Source organism: Cimex lectularius, unplaced genomic scaffold, assembly GCF_000648675.2.
Source record: "Cimex lectularius strain Harlan isolate CLEC.00 unplaced genomic scaffold, Clec_2.1 scaffold146, whole genome shotgun sequence".
NCBI classification, from domain to species: domain Eukaryota; kingdom Metazoa; phylum Arthropoda; class Insecta; order Hemiptera; family Cimicidae; genus Cimex; species Cimex lectularius.
Genome location: NW_019392741.1, coordinates 205500 through 223002, shown reverse-complemented (window position 1 = coordinate 223002; position 17503 = coordinate 205500). Strand labels below are relative to the sequence as shown.

The following is a 17503-nucleotide window of genomic DNA, read 5'->3' as shown; positions in this document are numbered from 1 at the left end:
TAAATAAGTAAAACTTTTTCTAGGACAATACTGCTCTACCTCTTTGAATGAGATATCCCGAGGCACAAGAGAAGACATCGATGCCAGAACATATATTAACAAACATAAACTTCATACAATGGTATATTTTGAGGCAACTAGTTGTTCCTATGCCAAGATAATGAACTAAACGATGTGAATTTGGTGGAATATCGATCAAATACTGCAGACCCAACACTGAAGATGGCAAAATACCGAAACACATTTGATAGAGCAACAAAGAGAGGAAAGCCAGACCAAAATGATTAGTAAAAATAACAGGATGCATCTCCTTGCAGATCAAATAGACAAATCTCATAATGATGAACCTGTCCCTGTTGTTTCGTTCATTTTGGTCTGTCTACCCTTGATGTTTTTGTGTCTAACATGCTAGTTTCTCACCATCTTCATAGAGGCATTCCAGCTAAGATGAAGCGTTTACAGTCTATGTCTAGTCAAACCAAAAAACAAAAATAGTGATAAATGGAACAATAAGCATGTATCAAACTAAAGAAAATTATCTTAGGAATAATAAAAATGTGGGGTATATCGATTCATGTTGTGTAAATGATGATTCTACTCACAGATTTTGTATGAAATCTGGGTGTAGAAACATCATTTACAAAAAATGTCTTGTCTAAGCAGCAGTTAATAATAAAATGGCAATTCAATGTTATTTTATTATTTATCTGAAAAGTTTTTCCATGATGGTTAAATAAAAACAACAAAATGTATTAAATTTACTTTATTCTTAATTATCGAACAAATATTACATAAACTTTTTTTAGTACTGAACTATGAAACTTTTAAGTAGAAAATGAAAAGAAAAGAACGCAAATCTATAACGAAAAAGCTAAGAGATTGGTGTGCATTAAGCCAGTTAGAAAGTTAACAAATATGTGTGAACCGAACAATCACACATTTTCGTATAAAAAATATATATAATCCTTTTTAGCAGTAGCCACGGTCCTCAGTACGCTTGCGAGGAGCTGCTTTCAAAATATCATCAACTCTGATGATGACCTCAGTCGCTTCCGAGGCAGACTGGAGCATCTGTTTCTTGACGGAGTAGGATTCTACGACACCAAGGGCCTTCATGCAGCCGATTTCACCGGTGTTCATATCGAGGCCGTAAGAAGTGTCACCTTTCTTGTGAGCATTTCTTAAAGCAGAGAGAAGATAAGCAGAGTCAAAACCACCGTTGTCGGATATGATCGTAGGAAGCTGGAGAAGAGCCTTGGCGAAGGACTCCATCGCGACGGATTCTTTGCCAGGGATATCACTGGCCGCTTCGCTGACCGCTCTAGACATGATCATTTCACTAGCTCCGCCTCCGAATACAGTCTTCTTGTCACGTACAGTTGTAGTCAGAACGCACAGAGCATCATGCAATGATCTGTCCGCTTCGTCGACGATTTGTTGTGTTGCACCACGGATTACAATACTACAAGCCTCACCCATTTTGACACCGGCAAAACGTAGAAGTTTATCTTCTCCTATGATGACTTCCTCAATTACATCGCATTCTCCAAGTTTGGTATTTTCCGGGTTGTCAAAAGTCGATACGATCTCACCTCCGGTGACAAGAGCGAGTCTTTCAATACCGTCAAAATCGGCGTGTTCGATCGCCATAACTCCGGCATCGGCAAAAAGCTGTTCTGGATAGTTGTAAATGAGCTGACGGTTAATAAATACGTTGCATTTGTAACTGAGGATTTTATCGACTTTCATTTTCATCTTTTCTTTTTCGGCCAATTCCATCTCGGCTACTTTGGCGACTGAATCAACTCTCACTCTGGACCCGAACACTTTGATTTTATCAGTGTCCATGGGAGTGTTGGCGATAAGGATCTTTGCCTTTAAAATCTTCTTCGGCTGTGACTGGCCAATCTTCTTGTCCAAAAGGAAGCCCTCGTCCAAAAAGGAGTCGCTGAGGCAGCCGCCGGTCTTCTTGATCACCTGGATGGCAGAGAGGTTCCCGGATCCTTTCAGTCTCAAGACGGCGTCGACGGCGAGCCGGCTGAAGTGGTCTTTGTGAAGACTGAGGATCTTAGAGCTGAGGGAGGTCCTCGCGAGGTTGAGCAGGTCTTCTTTGAAAAGCTGGTCGTTCTCGCTGTGGTCCATGGCAGAATCGTGGAGAGCTTTCAAAGCTATCTCGGCCGCTTTCCGGTAGCCGGCGATGATCGTCTGCGGGTGGATTTTCTTCTCGATGAGCCTCTCGGCTTCGCGGAGAAGCTCGGCGGCCAAGACTGTGACCGAAGTCGTCCCGTCGCCGACCTCGTCGTCCTGCACCTTGGCCATGTTGCAGAGTATCTTGGCAGCCGGGTTGTCGACCCCGATCGCCCTGAGTATCGTGGCGCCGTCGTTGGTCACCTCGATCGAGCCCTGATTCCTGCCTTGTGAGACCAAAATCTTGTCCATGCCTTTCGGGCCGAGCGTGCTCTTCACCAAGTCGCCGACCGCGATCGCGCCGACGAAGTTGGACAGCCTCGCCATTTCCGCTTTTTCCTCCTCCGCCTCATGTTTTAAAATCCTGACCGGGTTTAGAGACACCATTTTCACAGATCTTTACTATTTAGCTGAAGAATCGACAAATACTTAACACCTGCTCTGAGTAATCGCCCACTTGAGTAAGGCTAAAAACGAGAAACACGAGACGAGCAAGTCGGGAGTAGAGACGTTCCGACACTATCGATATGAGTAAAGTATCGAACAATTTCTTTCGATACCAGGTATTTTTAGTATCGAGCCTCCACTTTCCATACAAGTACTGGTATCGAGTACAGTAATCCCTTGACATTCGCGGGTGTTTGGTTCCAGAAAACTGCCATGAATTTTAAATCCGCGAAGTCCAATTTTCCTATGCTATAAGGAGGGTTACGTTCCATGACGCCAAAAAGTGAGTACAATTCACAACTAAAAAAAGTCTATTCAAAATAAACGTAATAGAAGCTAGTTTACAAAATTTGATAATGAAAACTGTAGCTTTGGAAGTAAAAGTCCTGAAATTCTATTATCTCTTGATTGTACAATTGCTACTGATGATTGAACAATCACAGTACAGTCGCAGATGAATCACAAGTTTTTCACACTTCAATAAACCACCATTCGTGATGACTTCAAGAATTGCAGAAGCCTCTATCACAAACGGTCGCATTGGACCAACTTTTTGTTGAAAGTAGAAAAAAGTTTTCTGAGAATCAATTAAAACCTTCAATCCATTTTTTTAAAAGAATTATTTTCTTATATTCTTTTTTTTGCGCGAATAAAGAAATTGGACTTCCGAAAATGCCAAACCTTCCCTCATTTTTTCATACATGAATAGCGAAAACCGCAAATGTCAAAATCGCGAGTAGTATTGAATATTTTTGTTGATACCAGTATCGAGTACTTTACTATCTTAAGCGGGGAACACACCAGACGCGACGTTACCCGACGCCTTATCTCGTTTTGGTTGGGTGCGCACAACTGTTCGACTCAAGCGCACGCCACGTACAGTCACACAGTGTGTATCACAAATCAGAAATGTGTGGTGATTAGTGACCGTTAATCGATATTTATTTAGAAATCGTGAGGTACGGTCTGGTGTGACGTAGGTTTTAGAAAAAACATTTTCTTTATCGTGCTACGTTTCGATCTTTATTGAGATCATCTTCAGAGCCTGGGATTTATAAACATTGTTTAAATTATACAATGTTGTGTGCTCCATCCTGGTTCAGTGGTCATCTTCGGTGGTGTTCAGTTCAGTGTCTCCTAGTCCGAAGTATTACCGTCAAATCCAACCAAATACGCTTCGCTCGATTCTGGTGAGGTTATTTTCGAAGGTCGTCGTCGGAACCCGGGTGCGTCCATCGTTCGGGCCGTCGCTGCTCTCGGCCAGTCTGGCCATAATTTTTATAGAAAACCCCTAAATTTTAAATCTCGTTTAATTTGTTTCATATTAAAATGAGCATATTGTAATTAATATAACGACAAAAATACATATAGTTTGGAATAAAAATATGTGTGATCTGGACAGTGGGGAAGTTGGTTGCATCGCGTAACATAGAGTAGCGTATCGTTGCGTGGCATCGGGCAGATGTGCAGGGGGTAATACAATCTTACGGAAAATTAGACATTGGATTTGTGTCGTGAAAGGATGGTCCATGCATCTTTAGTATCGTACGTCACTTGTCGGGAGTGGAAACGATCGCATAAAAATCGACTTCGGTTCTTGTTTAGACAAACGGAGCGATAACTACAAAGTTTTAGAATCGATTGTTTCACACTTTCTCCCTCCGATGGTCGAGTGGTTGGATTCATGGCCGTCTAGTCCGAGAGCGTTGCGTTAGAGTGACGCCGTGCGCCTCCGACGGTCTCAACGGGAAACCAGTTCAGTTAACGATTTTGCTCCATCCTGGTTCAGTGGTCATCTTCGGTGGTGTTCAGTTCAGTGTCTTCTCGTCCGAAGTATCACCGTCAAATCCAACCAAATACGCTTCGCTCGATTCTGGTGAGTAGGCTCTTTTTGAACGGTCGTCGTCGGAGCCCGTGCGCCGTCCGTCGTTCGGGCCGTCGCTGCCCTCGACCAATCTGTCCCTCACCGCTTTTAAAGATGGCAGTTATCGTGGAATAAACGGAGGAAATCTATTACATTCTCAACCGTCAAGCCCGGACGGCGCTTGAAAATTTTAAGTCGGTGAAGCCCTTCGAGGGATTTTTCTATTTATTAATCGTAAGGGCGAGATTTAAAACGTAATCAGCTGTTCCCTGCCCTTGGCCAGCCTCATTTACATAAATTCTCTCCTAAGGTTGATATTCAAACAATTATGACCACACGACCTTTCACAATTGTTATTTATTTTCTTGTCAAAACGACCTTTCATTATTTATTTAAGAAAAAACGTACATACTCAAATCACTAAACTTAATCTTAAGTAAGGATTGTATGTTAAAAAAATAAACATATAGTTGTATAATTTAAGAAAAAAAATCAAACGAATACGATCTCACGATACTTATTCAAATATTTCGTAAGTATTACCTCCGCTTCAGTCAAATGGCGTAAGGTTTTTTTTTATCACTGACCGCCTGATAATGACGCGCTCAAATTTGCTATTTCTTAATTTTTTAAAATTGATTAAATTGTTTCAAATTGCGCTTAAGGAAGTTGACAAACCATGTGGGTGTCATTTCGGAGTGGGGAATGTAAAATCCAAAACCCAAGGGCAGCATGGATCAATACTTGTCGGATTAAGGGCCGCCTCGTTTACTTTTATTCCGCATTTCGTGCACGCATATTTTTTGTTTATAATTCTTTTTTCCTTAATTTTCCGTTGTTTTTCTTTGTTCTTGTCCTGGGGAGCGAATCGCGTAGATAATTAAACCGTAACCCAGTGTTGGGGGAGTCGGGTCGAGGGACATCTCGAAACTGACGTTTGTCAATTGAATTGCATCAACTGGAAAAAAAAGAAGCCAAAATCCCCCGAAATGCTAAGAAATTATCATAGATGAAAGTAATCTTGTGTTCAAATCTCAATACATACTTTAATTACAGTTTTGTTACATTTTATTTCAAAGAATCTTCAACTTTTGAAAGGTCAAGCGATGAAAAACATTGAACATATGCATGTTCAAAAGATGTTCCAATTTATTGTTATCTTTTGAATGTGCAAAAACCGTAACGTAAGATACATCTGGTTGCTTTAGGTCTGTTCGAATTTAGGCGCCCCCACACGAGAAAAAAATTCAAAGTATGCTTTAGTTATCTTATTTAATTCTTTTATCCTATTTAATCACAGTAGTGTTAATAAACTAATAAAGACTAAATTTAACATTTTCACACAGTGTTGACATGGTTTTCATTCAGAAGTCGTTTCCAACTTCTTGTCTTCCCAATACCATAAAAGTTACCAGTTATCACCCTTGAAAGGAAGTTCAATCTTTGCAGGTTCATGAGACGTAAAAGATGTTCAACTTTATATCTTTTGAATGTGCAAAAACCTTAACGAAAGATACCTCGGGTTGTTTTAGATCTTTCCGAATTTAGGCGCCCTCACCAGAAAAAAAGTATACTAAAGTTAACCTATTTAATTATTTTTGTATTATTTAATTACAGTAGTGTTTATAAACTAATAAAGACTAAATTTAACATTTTCAAACAGTATTGACAAGATTTTCACTCAATCGTTTCCAACTTCTTGTATTCTCAATACCATAAAAGTTACCAGTTGTCACCTTGAAAGGATGTTCAATCTTTGCAGGCTGATGAGACGTAAAAGAAGTTTAACTTTATATCTTTTGAATGTGCAAAAACCTTATCGTAAGATATCTCTGGTTGCTTTATATCTGTTCGAATTTAGGCGCCCCCCAGCAGAAAAAAATTCAAACGTGTACTTTAGTTATCCTATTTAATTATTTTTGTCTTATTTAATTACAGTAGTGTGTATAAACTAATAAAGACTAAATTTAACATTTTCAAACAGTATAGACATAGTTTTCATTCAAAAGTCGTTTTCCTATTTCTTCTTAATCCATAACATAAAAGTGACTGTAGATTTGGAAAACTAGAAAATATAAAAAAAAACTGTTGTAAAGTCAATGTTAAGCATTTACCCAAATGAGAACATAAAACTAAAACTAAAATGCTACAATTTTGTAAAATATTCCACAAAAACCCGTGGAATTTGAAGTAATCTTAATTAATCAACAGTTTCTTCTCAAAGCGTTCTTTAATTGTCATTTTGTTTACTTTTATTTAAATTCATTTAACTAATGTTAAACATTTGTATGTTCAAAAAATGTAAAAGATGTTCAACTTTGCATGTTAAAAAAGTATGATTCCTCTAGTTGTTTTGAACTGTTCGAATTTAGGCGCCCCCACCAGAAAAAAATTCCAACCTGTATACTTTAGTTATCTTGTTTAATTACTTTTGTATTATTTAATTACAGTGGTGTTTATTCAATAATAAAGATTAAATTTAATATTTTCAAACTATGGTTTTCAACGCCGTTTCCTATTTCTTTTCTATTAACGTAATATAAAAAGTTACTGTTGATTTGTAAAAGTAGAAAATATAGAAGAAAAACCGTTGAAAAGTCAAGGTTAAACAATTATTCCAAGTGAGAGCATTAAACTGAAAGTAAAATGCTACCATTTTGTAAAATATTCTAATCAACAGTTTTTCTTCATTGATTAACATTTAATTCATTAACAGTTAATTCTTTACTTATCGTTTTGTTTCCTTTTATTTTAATTTATTTTAAACCAATGTTCAACTTCGAAACGTTCAAGAGATGTAATGGATGTTTAACTTTTGCATGTTCAAAAGATGTTCAACTTGATACCTTTTGAACGTGCAAAAAACTTCAGATTCCACTGGTAGTTTTAGGTTTGTTCGAATTTAGGACCCCACCAGAAAATAAATATATATGCTTTAGTTTTCTTATTTAATTCTTTTTGTAGTACTTAATACCAGTGGTATTCCAAATTAATAAAGACTAAATATAACNTCAAAAGATGTCCAACTTGATACCTTTTGAATGCGCAAAAAAATTGCGATTTCACTGGTTGTTTTAGGTCTTTTCGAATTTAGGACCCCACAAGAAAATAAATTAAATATATGTGCTTTAGTTTTCTTATTTAGTTCTTTTTGTGATATAAATACCAGCGGGAACGAAGACTAATTTTAACATCATGAATGTTCAACTTTTGCACTTCAACTTTGAAACGTTCTAGATATAAAAGATTGTCAACTTTTTGTCTTTTTTTCAAGTTCAAAAGATGTTCAATTTTACATATTTTGAATGTCAAAAATAAGATTCTGTTGGCTGTTTTATGCCTTTCGAATTTAGGCGCCTCCAGCAGAAAAATTAAAAAATGCGTGCTTTAAACATCTCATTTAGTTTTTTTGTATTTTTATTTACAGTGGGTTTTTGTTTACAGTTTATAGACTAATATAGATTAACTTTAACATTTTTAAACAGTATTGACATGATCACTCTTTGCTCGTTCAAGAGGTGTGAAAGATGTTCAGGTTTATGTCTCTTGAATGTGCAAAAAACGTAAAATTCGTCTGGTTGTTTTAGGTTTATTCAAATTTAGGCGCCTCAACCATAAAAAAACCAAACATGATTTAGTGTTCTTATTTAGTTATTTTAGTGTGATTCATTTATGCTGATGTTTTGTCCAAATAAAGAATAAATTTTACATTTTCAAACAATATTAACATGACTGTAGATTAAAACATTGAAGAAAAACAACTTAAAAGTTTAACAAACGTAAATTTGTGCAGTTGAATTGCATTGTGTGCAGATGGTTATAGAACTATTTTTTCAACTATTTATTACAGGTGATAACATAAAACTGAACATAAAGTGCAACCATTTTGTACAACTTTTGCTCTTCAAAACACGTTTAACTTTCGCACATTACAAAGATATAAAATGTGTTCAACTTTTTGCACGACAATATTTAAAACTTTTGCACGTTCAAAAGATGTAAAAGATATTTAACTTTTGAACATGGTCGTTTTAGGTCTGCTTGAATTTAGCCCTCACCATGAAAAATTAAAGCGTTAAGATTTAATTGCCTTATTTAGTTCTTTTTGTTTTATTTTATTATAGTAATGTTTATGAAATAGACGATTCTGAATTTCGCATTTTCGAACAATATTGACACGATTTTCACACTTTAGCCCTAAAACCTTTTTGTTTTCTTTTATATCGTTCAATGGAACGAATGTTCAACTTTTGCGCGTTCAAAATTCGGTGGCCGCAACGGTTTAGGCGTTGACACGGCGTTCATCACTGTAAGGTAAAGGTCCCGGGTTCGAATCCAGCGGCCCTGCATTCAATGGGCTTTTTCTCAAAACACCGGCACCCTGAGGGTTTATATGACCTCTGCTGTTGCGAGCTCTCGTTTAAAAAATAAATAAATAATAATTGCACCTGCTAAAGTTATTTAACCAATTCCATTGTTGATCTTTCTTCTTCTCACGATTTTCATTCAATCATAGTCAACTTGACGTTTTTCTTTATAAATAACATTGAAAGTAAAAGTGATTAAACATAAAGTACAAAACTGAGGTGGATTATCGAACAAAAACATGCCAACTAGTTGTATTTGACGTTTGCATTTAACCAGTAGATATAAAATGGAAAATATATTTTCTTCCCTTCAATGAACCCTTGGAAAAAGAGAAAACAATATTAAGAAATTCATTTTTTTATGGCTAAAATTGCCCTATTTTCGTATTCAAATTGTATATAATGGAACATAATAAAATCAGGCAGACTGTTAATTATTCAAAGGTTTTCGTTGAATACTTTCATCAATTTATTGGTTATTTTATGGGTTTTATTTTCCTATTGTGTGCATACCAAAAAAATCAGATTGGGTTAACTATAAAAATATGGAACAAATGATACTAGAGAAATTTAAAACACTAAAAAATAATTGACAAATATTTATCTTGTTGGTTATTAAAAATGTTCATTATTTGTTCGTGTTAGTCACAAAGATCATTATAATTCAATAAAAATTCAACCATGAACTAACAAGATCAATAGGCCACGTTCAAAATTTACACTGAGGAGGTAGGGTTTGATTTGAGATAAAAACATCTCAACCAGTTATATTTGTCATTTGGAAAAGTCACATTCAAAAGATACAAAGTTGAAAGTATATTCTGCAATTCTCTAGAGAAAAAGGGGGTAAAAAATATCAATAGAACATTTTATATTGGCAAAGAAAATTAGTGTTATGGGCTAATTTGTGTCATCAATTTCACTAAGGTTTTTTTTAACCTTAATTCCATTAAAAAAAAATTAAAGCCGGATTTTTGCATAGTGCTAAAAACTGGAAGATTGCTCAGATATTGTTTGAACATTCATTTTTCTTACGATAAGTTTTCATGATTGCTTAGTCACTGTTTCTTCTGTTAGATAGAAAATTCTTATGACTCTTATTTAAATGAAATTATAGTAGAAATTGTGTGTTATTTAGGCTTGAAAGTGCACTTTTTTTAAAGTTTTTTAGTTTTAGTTTTAGATAATGAAGTACAATTTTAAACTAAATTGCCTATTTTTATCGTCAGAGTTGTTTGCACTTATTTGAAGTTATTTTATTGCATTCATCGCATAAATCGATAAATCATAAATTGTATGGAAATCGAAGTATAAAAAGTTAAAAAGTGGGCCCATGCTATTGTTTGAATTCGACTTATTAAACAGGACTAAATAGTTTTTTTATACTTTGATTTATGAATTTTGATTGGTAACTTGCGCAAGGGTCTTTTCATTTTCTCAGTCTCCATATACTAAATGTTTGCCTGATGAAGGACTAAAATAAGTCCGAAACATCGCCGTATAAAAAAAGTAAAAAGAAGCTGAGTTTTTTCAGGCCGCCACCCTGACAACTTCTCCAATCATGGTTAACTATTTTTTTTTTTTTACCAAGAGGTCACGTTGAGAAGAGATAAAATGGATCTGACTTGATAATGGTTTCTTTTGTTTGTTGTATGTTCCTGAATTTTCGTTTGATGTGCATGTTTTTTTTTTTTGAAAGATAAGGTTTATCTCGTTTATACGTATCAAATTTGGTTAGATCAAGAGAATTTGATGCACTAGTTTATGGAAGAACTAGACGGTTTTCCTTTCTAAAATAAGATTAATAAAAGGAACTAAAAACGCTTAAGTTGAACGATTTTTGCTTAATAAGCAAAATTTGTAGGATTGCAGAATTAGTCTTTTTTTGCGAGGAGAGTTCCTTTTGTACACCTTTTGGTTTTTAAAGATCAGTTTATATACATTTAAATAATTTGTAGGTAAACTGATTTTTTGTCATTCCTTGTGTCCACGTTGTAAATTTAGAAATTTGAAAGCTGAACTTCGTAAGAACCGGCTAAGTTTGAACAATTTTGACATTATGACAGGTTTAACCCCTTGGAAAAACACAAAAAGTTTCTTTTTTTAATTGAGTAATGCACAAAATACCCGCAGAATTTATAAACCCGAAACGAAACTTGTTTGACCTGGTCTTGCGGGCCTTCTTTTATTCAACCTCACGCTTCTGCATTTGCCCTTGCGATTGATGTGCCAAAACGGTAAAGTTTGTCGCTTTTGTTCTACCAGTTTTCTTTCTTTGACTCATTTGCCTTGACATAGTTAGAATGCGACTCATACCTCTGAACTACATATCGCTTTTTTGCCGATACCTCGTGATAAAAAATTGTTTACCGAACGACTTTTGTTGGACTGTATTAATCGTACATTTGTCCTCGGGTCCGTTTGTTATCGCTGATTTTCTCAACTTGGCAAATAAAACGAAGTTATTTACGAAAGTAGTCAATTTAGACATGAACATTTTTTGATCGCCGTGAAATACATATATGCAACTTTAGTGTTGGACCCAAACGCTTTAACTTTTCATATCTCAGCCAATGAGGATGCCAACGATTATTTCAATTGACGATAAAATACCTGAAATGAACCGAGGAAAACGTTCGTAATAGTTTTTCAAAGAGTTTTATTTATTCGCCCTTCATCATCAAAAAGAAGTCAAAAATATCACATTTTCATTATTTGTTTATAATTATTCAAATTTGCTCGGTCCTTGGCTTTAGAATACATTAGAAATAATAATAATAATTATCTTACAACATAGCGTTGTTCGTCAAAGATCATTCTTCTTTCTATTTTCCTTTTATCTCACAAATCTACAACCATTTATCTTTATATTTTATTAATTATCTGACAATAAAAGACTTGGTCAACAGAAATGTACCATAATTTATGTTAAGATGTTTCTTTTTCTCATAAAATTTTGATCAATTATCTTAATATTGTTCTTTGATACTAAAAATATCTGACAATATAGCGCATTTATTTTGCTTTTATCTCAAAAACACATAGCAAATTATCTTATATCTTTAATTATTACCGTACAATGTTGAATAAACCATCCTTTTTTTTTTATAATGTTGCTGTAGTTCGTTACATTATGATAATTATCTGGCAATAATCCTTTTTTTTATCTTGCAAGTTTTCATTTATTAACAGAATTGTGATCAGTTGTTTTATCATTTTTTTTTGTAACACAAAATTGCGATCTATTATCCAAAAATCTTTCCATTTATTCACAAAATTAAGATGTCATTTTATTACGAAATGATGACACATTTTCTTTCAATGTTGTGTTATTCAAATTGTGATGCATTATCCAAAAATCTTTCCATTTATTCACAAAATTTTCTTCTAATTTTCTTGCAATATTCCAGTGGCTCGAGAATAGAAGTAATTTACCTTAGAATATAGCTTTTATTTTAAATTCAGTTCTGTTAACTTAGAATCTTTCTATTTATACACAAAACTAAGATCTCTTTTTATCACAAAATGTTGACCTAGCATGTTACAATATTGCTGTGATTCGAAAATAATACTTCTCTTGCAGTTGCTTTTACTCTCTGATGATGAGTTTTCTTGCAATGTTCCAGTGGCTCGGGAATAGAAGTAATTGTACCTTAGAATTTATCTTTTTATTATAAAATTGAGATATGTTATCTTAGAATCTTCCATTTATTCACAAAATTAAGACCTCTTTTATCACAAAATGATGACCCAGCACCTTACAATGTTGCTGTGATTCGAAAATAGAAGAACTTCCCTTGCAGTTGCTTTTACTCACTGATGACGAGTTTTCTTGCAATATTCCAGTGGCTCGAGAATAGAAGTAATTATCTTAGAATATAGCTTTTATTTTAAATTCAGATCTGTTAACTCAGAATCTTTCCATTTATTCACAAAACTAAGATCTCTTTTTATCACAAAATGTTGACCCAGCATGTTACAATATTGCTGTGATTCGAAAATAATACTTCCCTTGCAGTTGCTTTTATTCATTGATGACCAGTTTTCTTGCAACATTCCAGTGGCTGGAGAATAGAAGTAATTTACCTTAGAATTTAGCTTTTTATTGTAAAATTGAGATGTTATCTTAGAATGTTTCCATTTATTCACAAAATTAAGATCTCTTTTTATCACCAAATGTCCCATTATCATACAGTATTCGTATGGTTTGAGAATAGAAGAACTATTTCTATTCCTTAAAATTTTGCTTTTTTCACAAAATTGTTACCCATTATTTTAGAATCTTTCCATTTACTCCCATAATTTTTTTTTAAACTCTCAAAATGATGACCAATTGTCTTGCAATATTGCAATTGCTCGAGAATAGAAGTTTACCTTAGAATTTTGCTTTTTCTCACAAAATCGTATTCTATTGTCTTTCCATTATCTTACAATATTGTGTTATAAAAAATTGTGATCCATTATCTAAAAATCTCGCCAATTACTCACAAAATTATTATCTCTTTTTATTACAAAATGATGTCCCATTTTATAACATTGCTGTAGTTGGTGAATGTAAAATTAGCTCAAATATTTACTTTTTCTTGCACAATTTTGATCCTTTATCTCAGAATCTTTCTTTTCATTCACACGTAATATTTTTTAAAATCTCCAATTGCAAACCTGTCGTGATTTAATTTTCTCTTATTTACTAACAATTTTTCTCTTCATCACAAAATTATGATGCCATCTTTCAATTTTTTTCTTTAAAATTGTGACCCATCGCCTTACAATGTTAATTTGTATATAGTGTCAGAAACATTAAATGACGTTTGCTTTGTTCTACCAATATGTTCATTATCTACTTACAGAAATAATTTTAATTATTGTGCGTTAACCTTACAACCCAAAGATGATCCATTATATTGCAGTAGTGGCTCAGTCCATGAAATTCTATGGCCAAGAAAATAATGATCCTATTACTTATCGTTTTCTGTAGTATGGTAGAATAACAATATATTTATTTTAGCATGTTATACTGATTTTTTAACAATATTTTTCCTAATGAATTATCGTTGTAAATCGACCGTACAAGGCAGTATAAAATGAACAATTTGTACGTCACGAAGTTTATTCTGACCGCTAGTTTATGTTAACGGTCCAACAAGCAATTTTAATATTGATTTTACAAATTACGAAAAAGATTTCCCAATTGAATGCCAACAACCCACATAATTGCAGATTATAATTACTATAACATTACGTATTGCTTTAACGGTTTAACACTCACTTATGAGGGCAATAATTTACTCTTAATGAATTATTAATTGGAATGTGGAACAAGTGAAGGATGACAAGAGTTTATCGTGGTGGAATAGTAGAAATCTGTTTATTTTATTACCAAACAACTTTTTAATATAGGTAACACTTCAATCCTGTAGAGAATCTAGTAAATTCTCCAGGGAATGGGGACAAGAGATGAATAATAGGAAGAAAGGAAAGTAGTTTTTAAAATGCAGGTCTTTAACTACAACTTAACATATATTAACAGAAAATAATTGCTTATTTATCTTTGTCCTAGAGTTAACAGTACAAATTTCATTATTTAATTACAAAATTCTTTAATAGCGAAACTTAGGCTGGTCTGGAAGGACTCTTGTGGTTATTATTTTTTTTTTTAAATGTCGATTATCAGATATTTTAATTACCGTTTGTTAACCTTGATGACCCCCATTTGGCTACAGTTTTGTCGTGGATGAACGATCTATCCCAAAAGCCATGGCTAGGAGGCAGAAAATAGTGTTGCTGAAATACGAAGCTGAGGTAACAAAATAGAAAAAAAAACTACGTTGCATTTAAAAGCATGATTAAGCTTCACGGTTTTATTCCCTGTTTTAAACTGACTGAACATCCAATCAACTACAATTTTTTAAAATTGCTGTAAAATATCTGTCTGAAGGAGCTTGTAACTTCATAATCTCTGTGATTAGAAAAACGAAAAAAGTTCTGGCAGACTGCTGCTTGTCTCTAAATTCAACTCTCCTCTAAATTTGTCTTCTTTGCTGTGCTATTTTTATTCTTGGGCATTTTATGACGCATTTGGGCTTGTGATGACCGTTAATTATTTACATTTTTCGCTTTGCTTTTTTTACAGTTTACGATTTTAATGACTTGCCATTCTCTCTCTTTGTCTCTCTCCTCTCTCTCTCCTCTCTCTCTCTCCTCTCTCTTCCTCTCTTCTCCTCTCTTCTCTCTCTCTTCTCTCTCCTCTCTCTTCCTCTCTTCTCTCTCCTCTCTCTCTCCTCTCTCTCTCCTCTCTCTCTCCTCTCTCTCTCCTCTCTCTNTCCTCTCTCTCTCTTCTATCTTCTCTCTCCTCTCTCCTCTCTCTCTCTCTCTCTCTCTCTCTCTCCCCTCTCTCTCCCCCCTCGCTCTCCCTCTCCCTCCCTCCCACTCCCTCTCTCTTTCACTCCCTCACCCTCCATCCCCCTCCATCGATCCCCTTCCCTCCCCCTCCCTCCGTTCCTCTCCACCTCCCTTCCTCTCTCTCTTTCTCCCCCTCTCTCTCTTTTTCGATTTTTTCGTTTTTGGTTGAGATTACAAAAATTATCTTACAATTTATATTTGTTCCATAATGATGGCATGATTAACCTTACGATATGGTGTTATGCTTATAACACATTTTTTCTAATCATGCTTCTATTTTTACCATTTTTCTTTGGCCCATGAAGTTATGAATCGCAGTATTATTAGTTTTGTATCACTAAATTCAGTGACATACAAATTATTATTATATCGCTGAAATTATTTTACTATTTTATTTTATCCTCTAATTCATAATGATTTCAGTATAGTTCAAGAGGTGTTGGCCCGTTATTTTAGCATTTCACTTAGGCTCACTAAATTGTGGTTTCCTAAAATAAAATTTAATTTTGGTTTAATAAATTGCGATCTATTAACACGCAATTTTACTTTGGCTCGCTGAATTGTGATTTATTGGCATCCACTTTAACTTTGGCTCATTAAATTGAGATGAATTCACATTAAATTACACTTTGGCCTTCCACATTTTGATATGTTATTATATAATTTTTTTGGACTCACCAAATTATGATCCATTGTAAATTGCTTTAATCCGGAGAAGGATCACTCATTAACGTACCATTTAGCCTCACTAAATCTTTACTCATAATTCATAAACTCTCAATTTGGTTTTTGGGTCACTAAAATATGATCATTCTATTACAAGTCGCTTTAATTGTAATTAAATTTATTTTTTTAGTTTAAGATCAGTTTTAATTTTGTTTCAACACATTTAGTGCTGATAAATGTATAATTTGTTTGTGATTCACTAAATTTTAATCCATTATCTTACAATTTCGCTGTGGTCGAATTTACCCCCCCCCCAGCTTAAATTGTTTTTAGCGTCCTTAATTGTGATTTGGCTCAATAACTTGTGATATAATGGCATACAGCTTGATTTTCGCTCACTAAATTGTTATAAAGTAACGCAAATTTTTTGGCGCAATTTAGTTTTGATTAACTAAATTTTGAACTATCACATACAATTTCGTAGTGGCTAGATTAATTGTAATTTAAAAGCTTACAATTTGGTTGAGGCTGTATTGAACTTTCACATATAATTTCATTTTGGCTAACTAAATTGTGATCTAATAGCTTACAATTTGGTTTTGGATAACTAGATTGTAAACTGTCATATACAATTTTGTTTTGTCTCACTGTATTGTGTTCTGATATATTACAATTTCGTTTTGTCTCACTAAATTATGTTCTAATATAATACAATGTACATCGTTTTGTCTAACTGTGTTTTAATGCATTTCAGTTGGTTTTTCACTAACTAAATTGGATGTAATTACAGTTTCGTTTTGCCTCACTAAATTGAGTTGTAATATATTACAACTTCGCATTGTCTCCCTAAATTCTGATCTAAATATATTACGATTTCGTTTTATCTCACTAAATTGTAAACTTCCAAAGTTAAACTTGCAAGTAAGATTATTAAGAGCTTTCTTTTTTGAGCAGCAACTTGTCTAAACTATCCGTTTTTAGGGGCTGAATTATTATTTTATTTGGAAATTATATTGCCATAAATAAAACCGGCTTCTGTCGGGCTGTTTCAGGCGTCCACTTTGTTTGTCATCATTTTTAAAAATCTTTGATCATCTATTCTTACCCGAACGCGTTTTGGCATGACGCCATTTTCACCATCATCAGCGCGTTTTTACTGAATTTCCCCCCAGTTCTGTCACTGCGGTTGATGTGGTGCTATGGCGAGACTATTACTCATACCGGTCGATATCCATCTATTCGCCTGTTTTCTCGGATGTTCATCTCATATTTGTAGGATGGACAAACATACCATTATTAATTGAACAAACACCAAAAGATTCGTAACCAACTCAACGTACGGACGGAACTATATTTCCTCTTTGTCTTTAAAACGACTTTCTAGTTGAAATTCTTGCATAGTTTTAATAATTTTATCAAATTCTCTTAGTAAAACCAAATGCTGTCATTTCATAATATTATGACTTGGAATACAACTTAAATCTCATTAAATTCACTAATTACTTCACTAAAGCTCTCCGTGGCCATTTCATTTGTCGTCGAGAATCCAATCCGATTACAAGACATTTGA

The 17503-nt window shown here is 34.1% G+C and overlaps 2 protein-coding genes across 3 annotated transcripts in view; one reads left to right on the top strand and one right to left on the bottom strand.

Annotated features, from left to right (window-relative positions):
- Positions 1 to 748: 748 nt before the first annotated feature.
- On the bottom strand, positions 749 to 2715 carry LOC106669927 (T-complex protein 1 subunit beta). Its single transcript, XM_014399809.2, has one exon. It carries the CDS (start codon positions 2572 to 2574, stop codon positions 970 to 972), a length of 1605 nt encoding a protein of 534 aa, XP_014255295.1. The 5' UTR covers positions 2575 to 2715; the 3' UTR covers positions 749 to 969.
- Positions 2716 to 3800: 1085 nt separating this feature from the next.
- Positions 3801 to 17503, top strand: part of LOC106669928 (lissencephaly-1 homolog) — a 45020-nt gene continuing 31317 nt past the window's right edge. The window contains exon 1 of one of the 2 annotated variants that reach the window (XM_024227087.1): positions 3801 to 3824. The gene's annotated coding sequence lies outside the window, so the exon portion shown is untranslated. Of the gene's footprint in view, positions 3825 to 4318; positions 4511 to 17503 lie in introns of those variants that run through there. The other variant, XM_014399810.1, reaches the window with a different exon arrangement.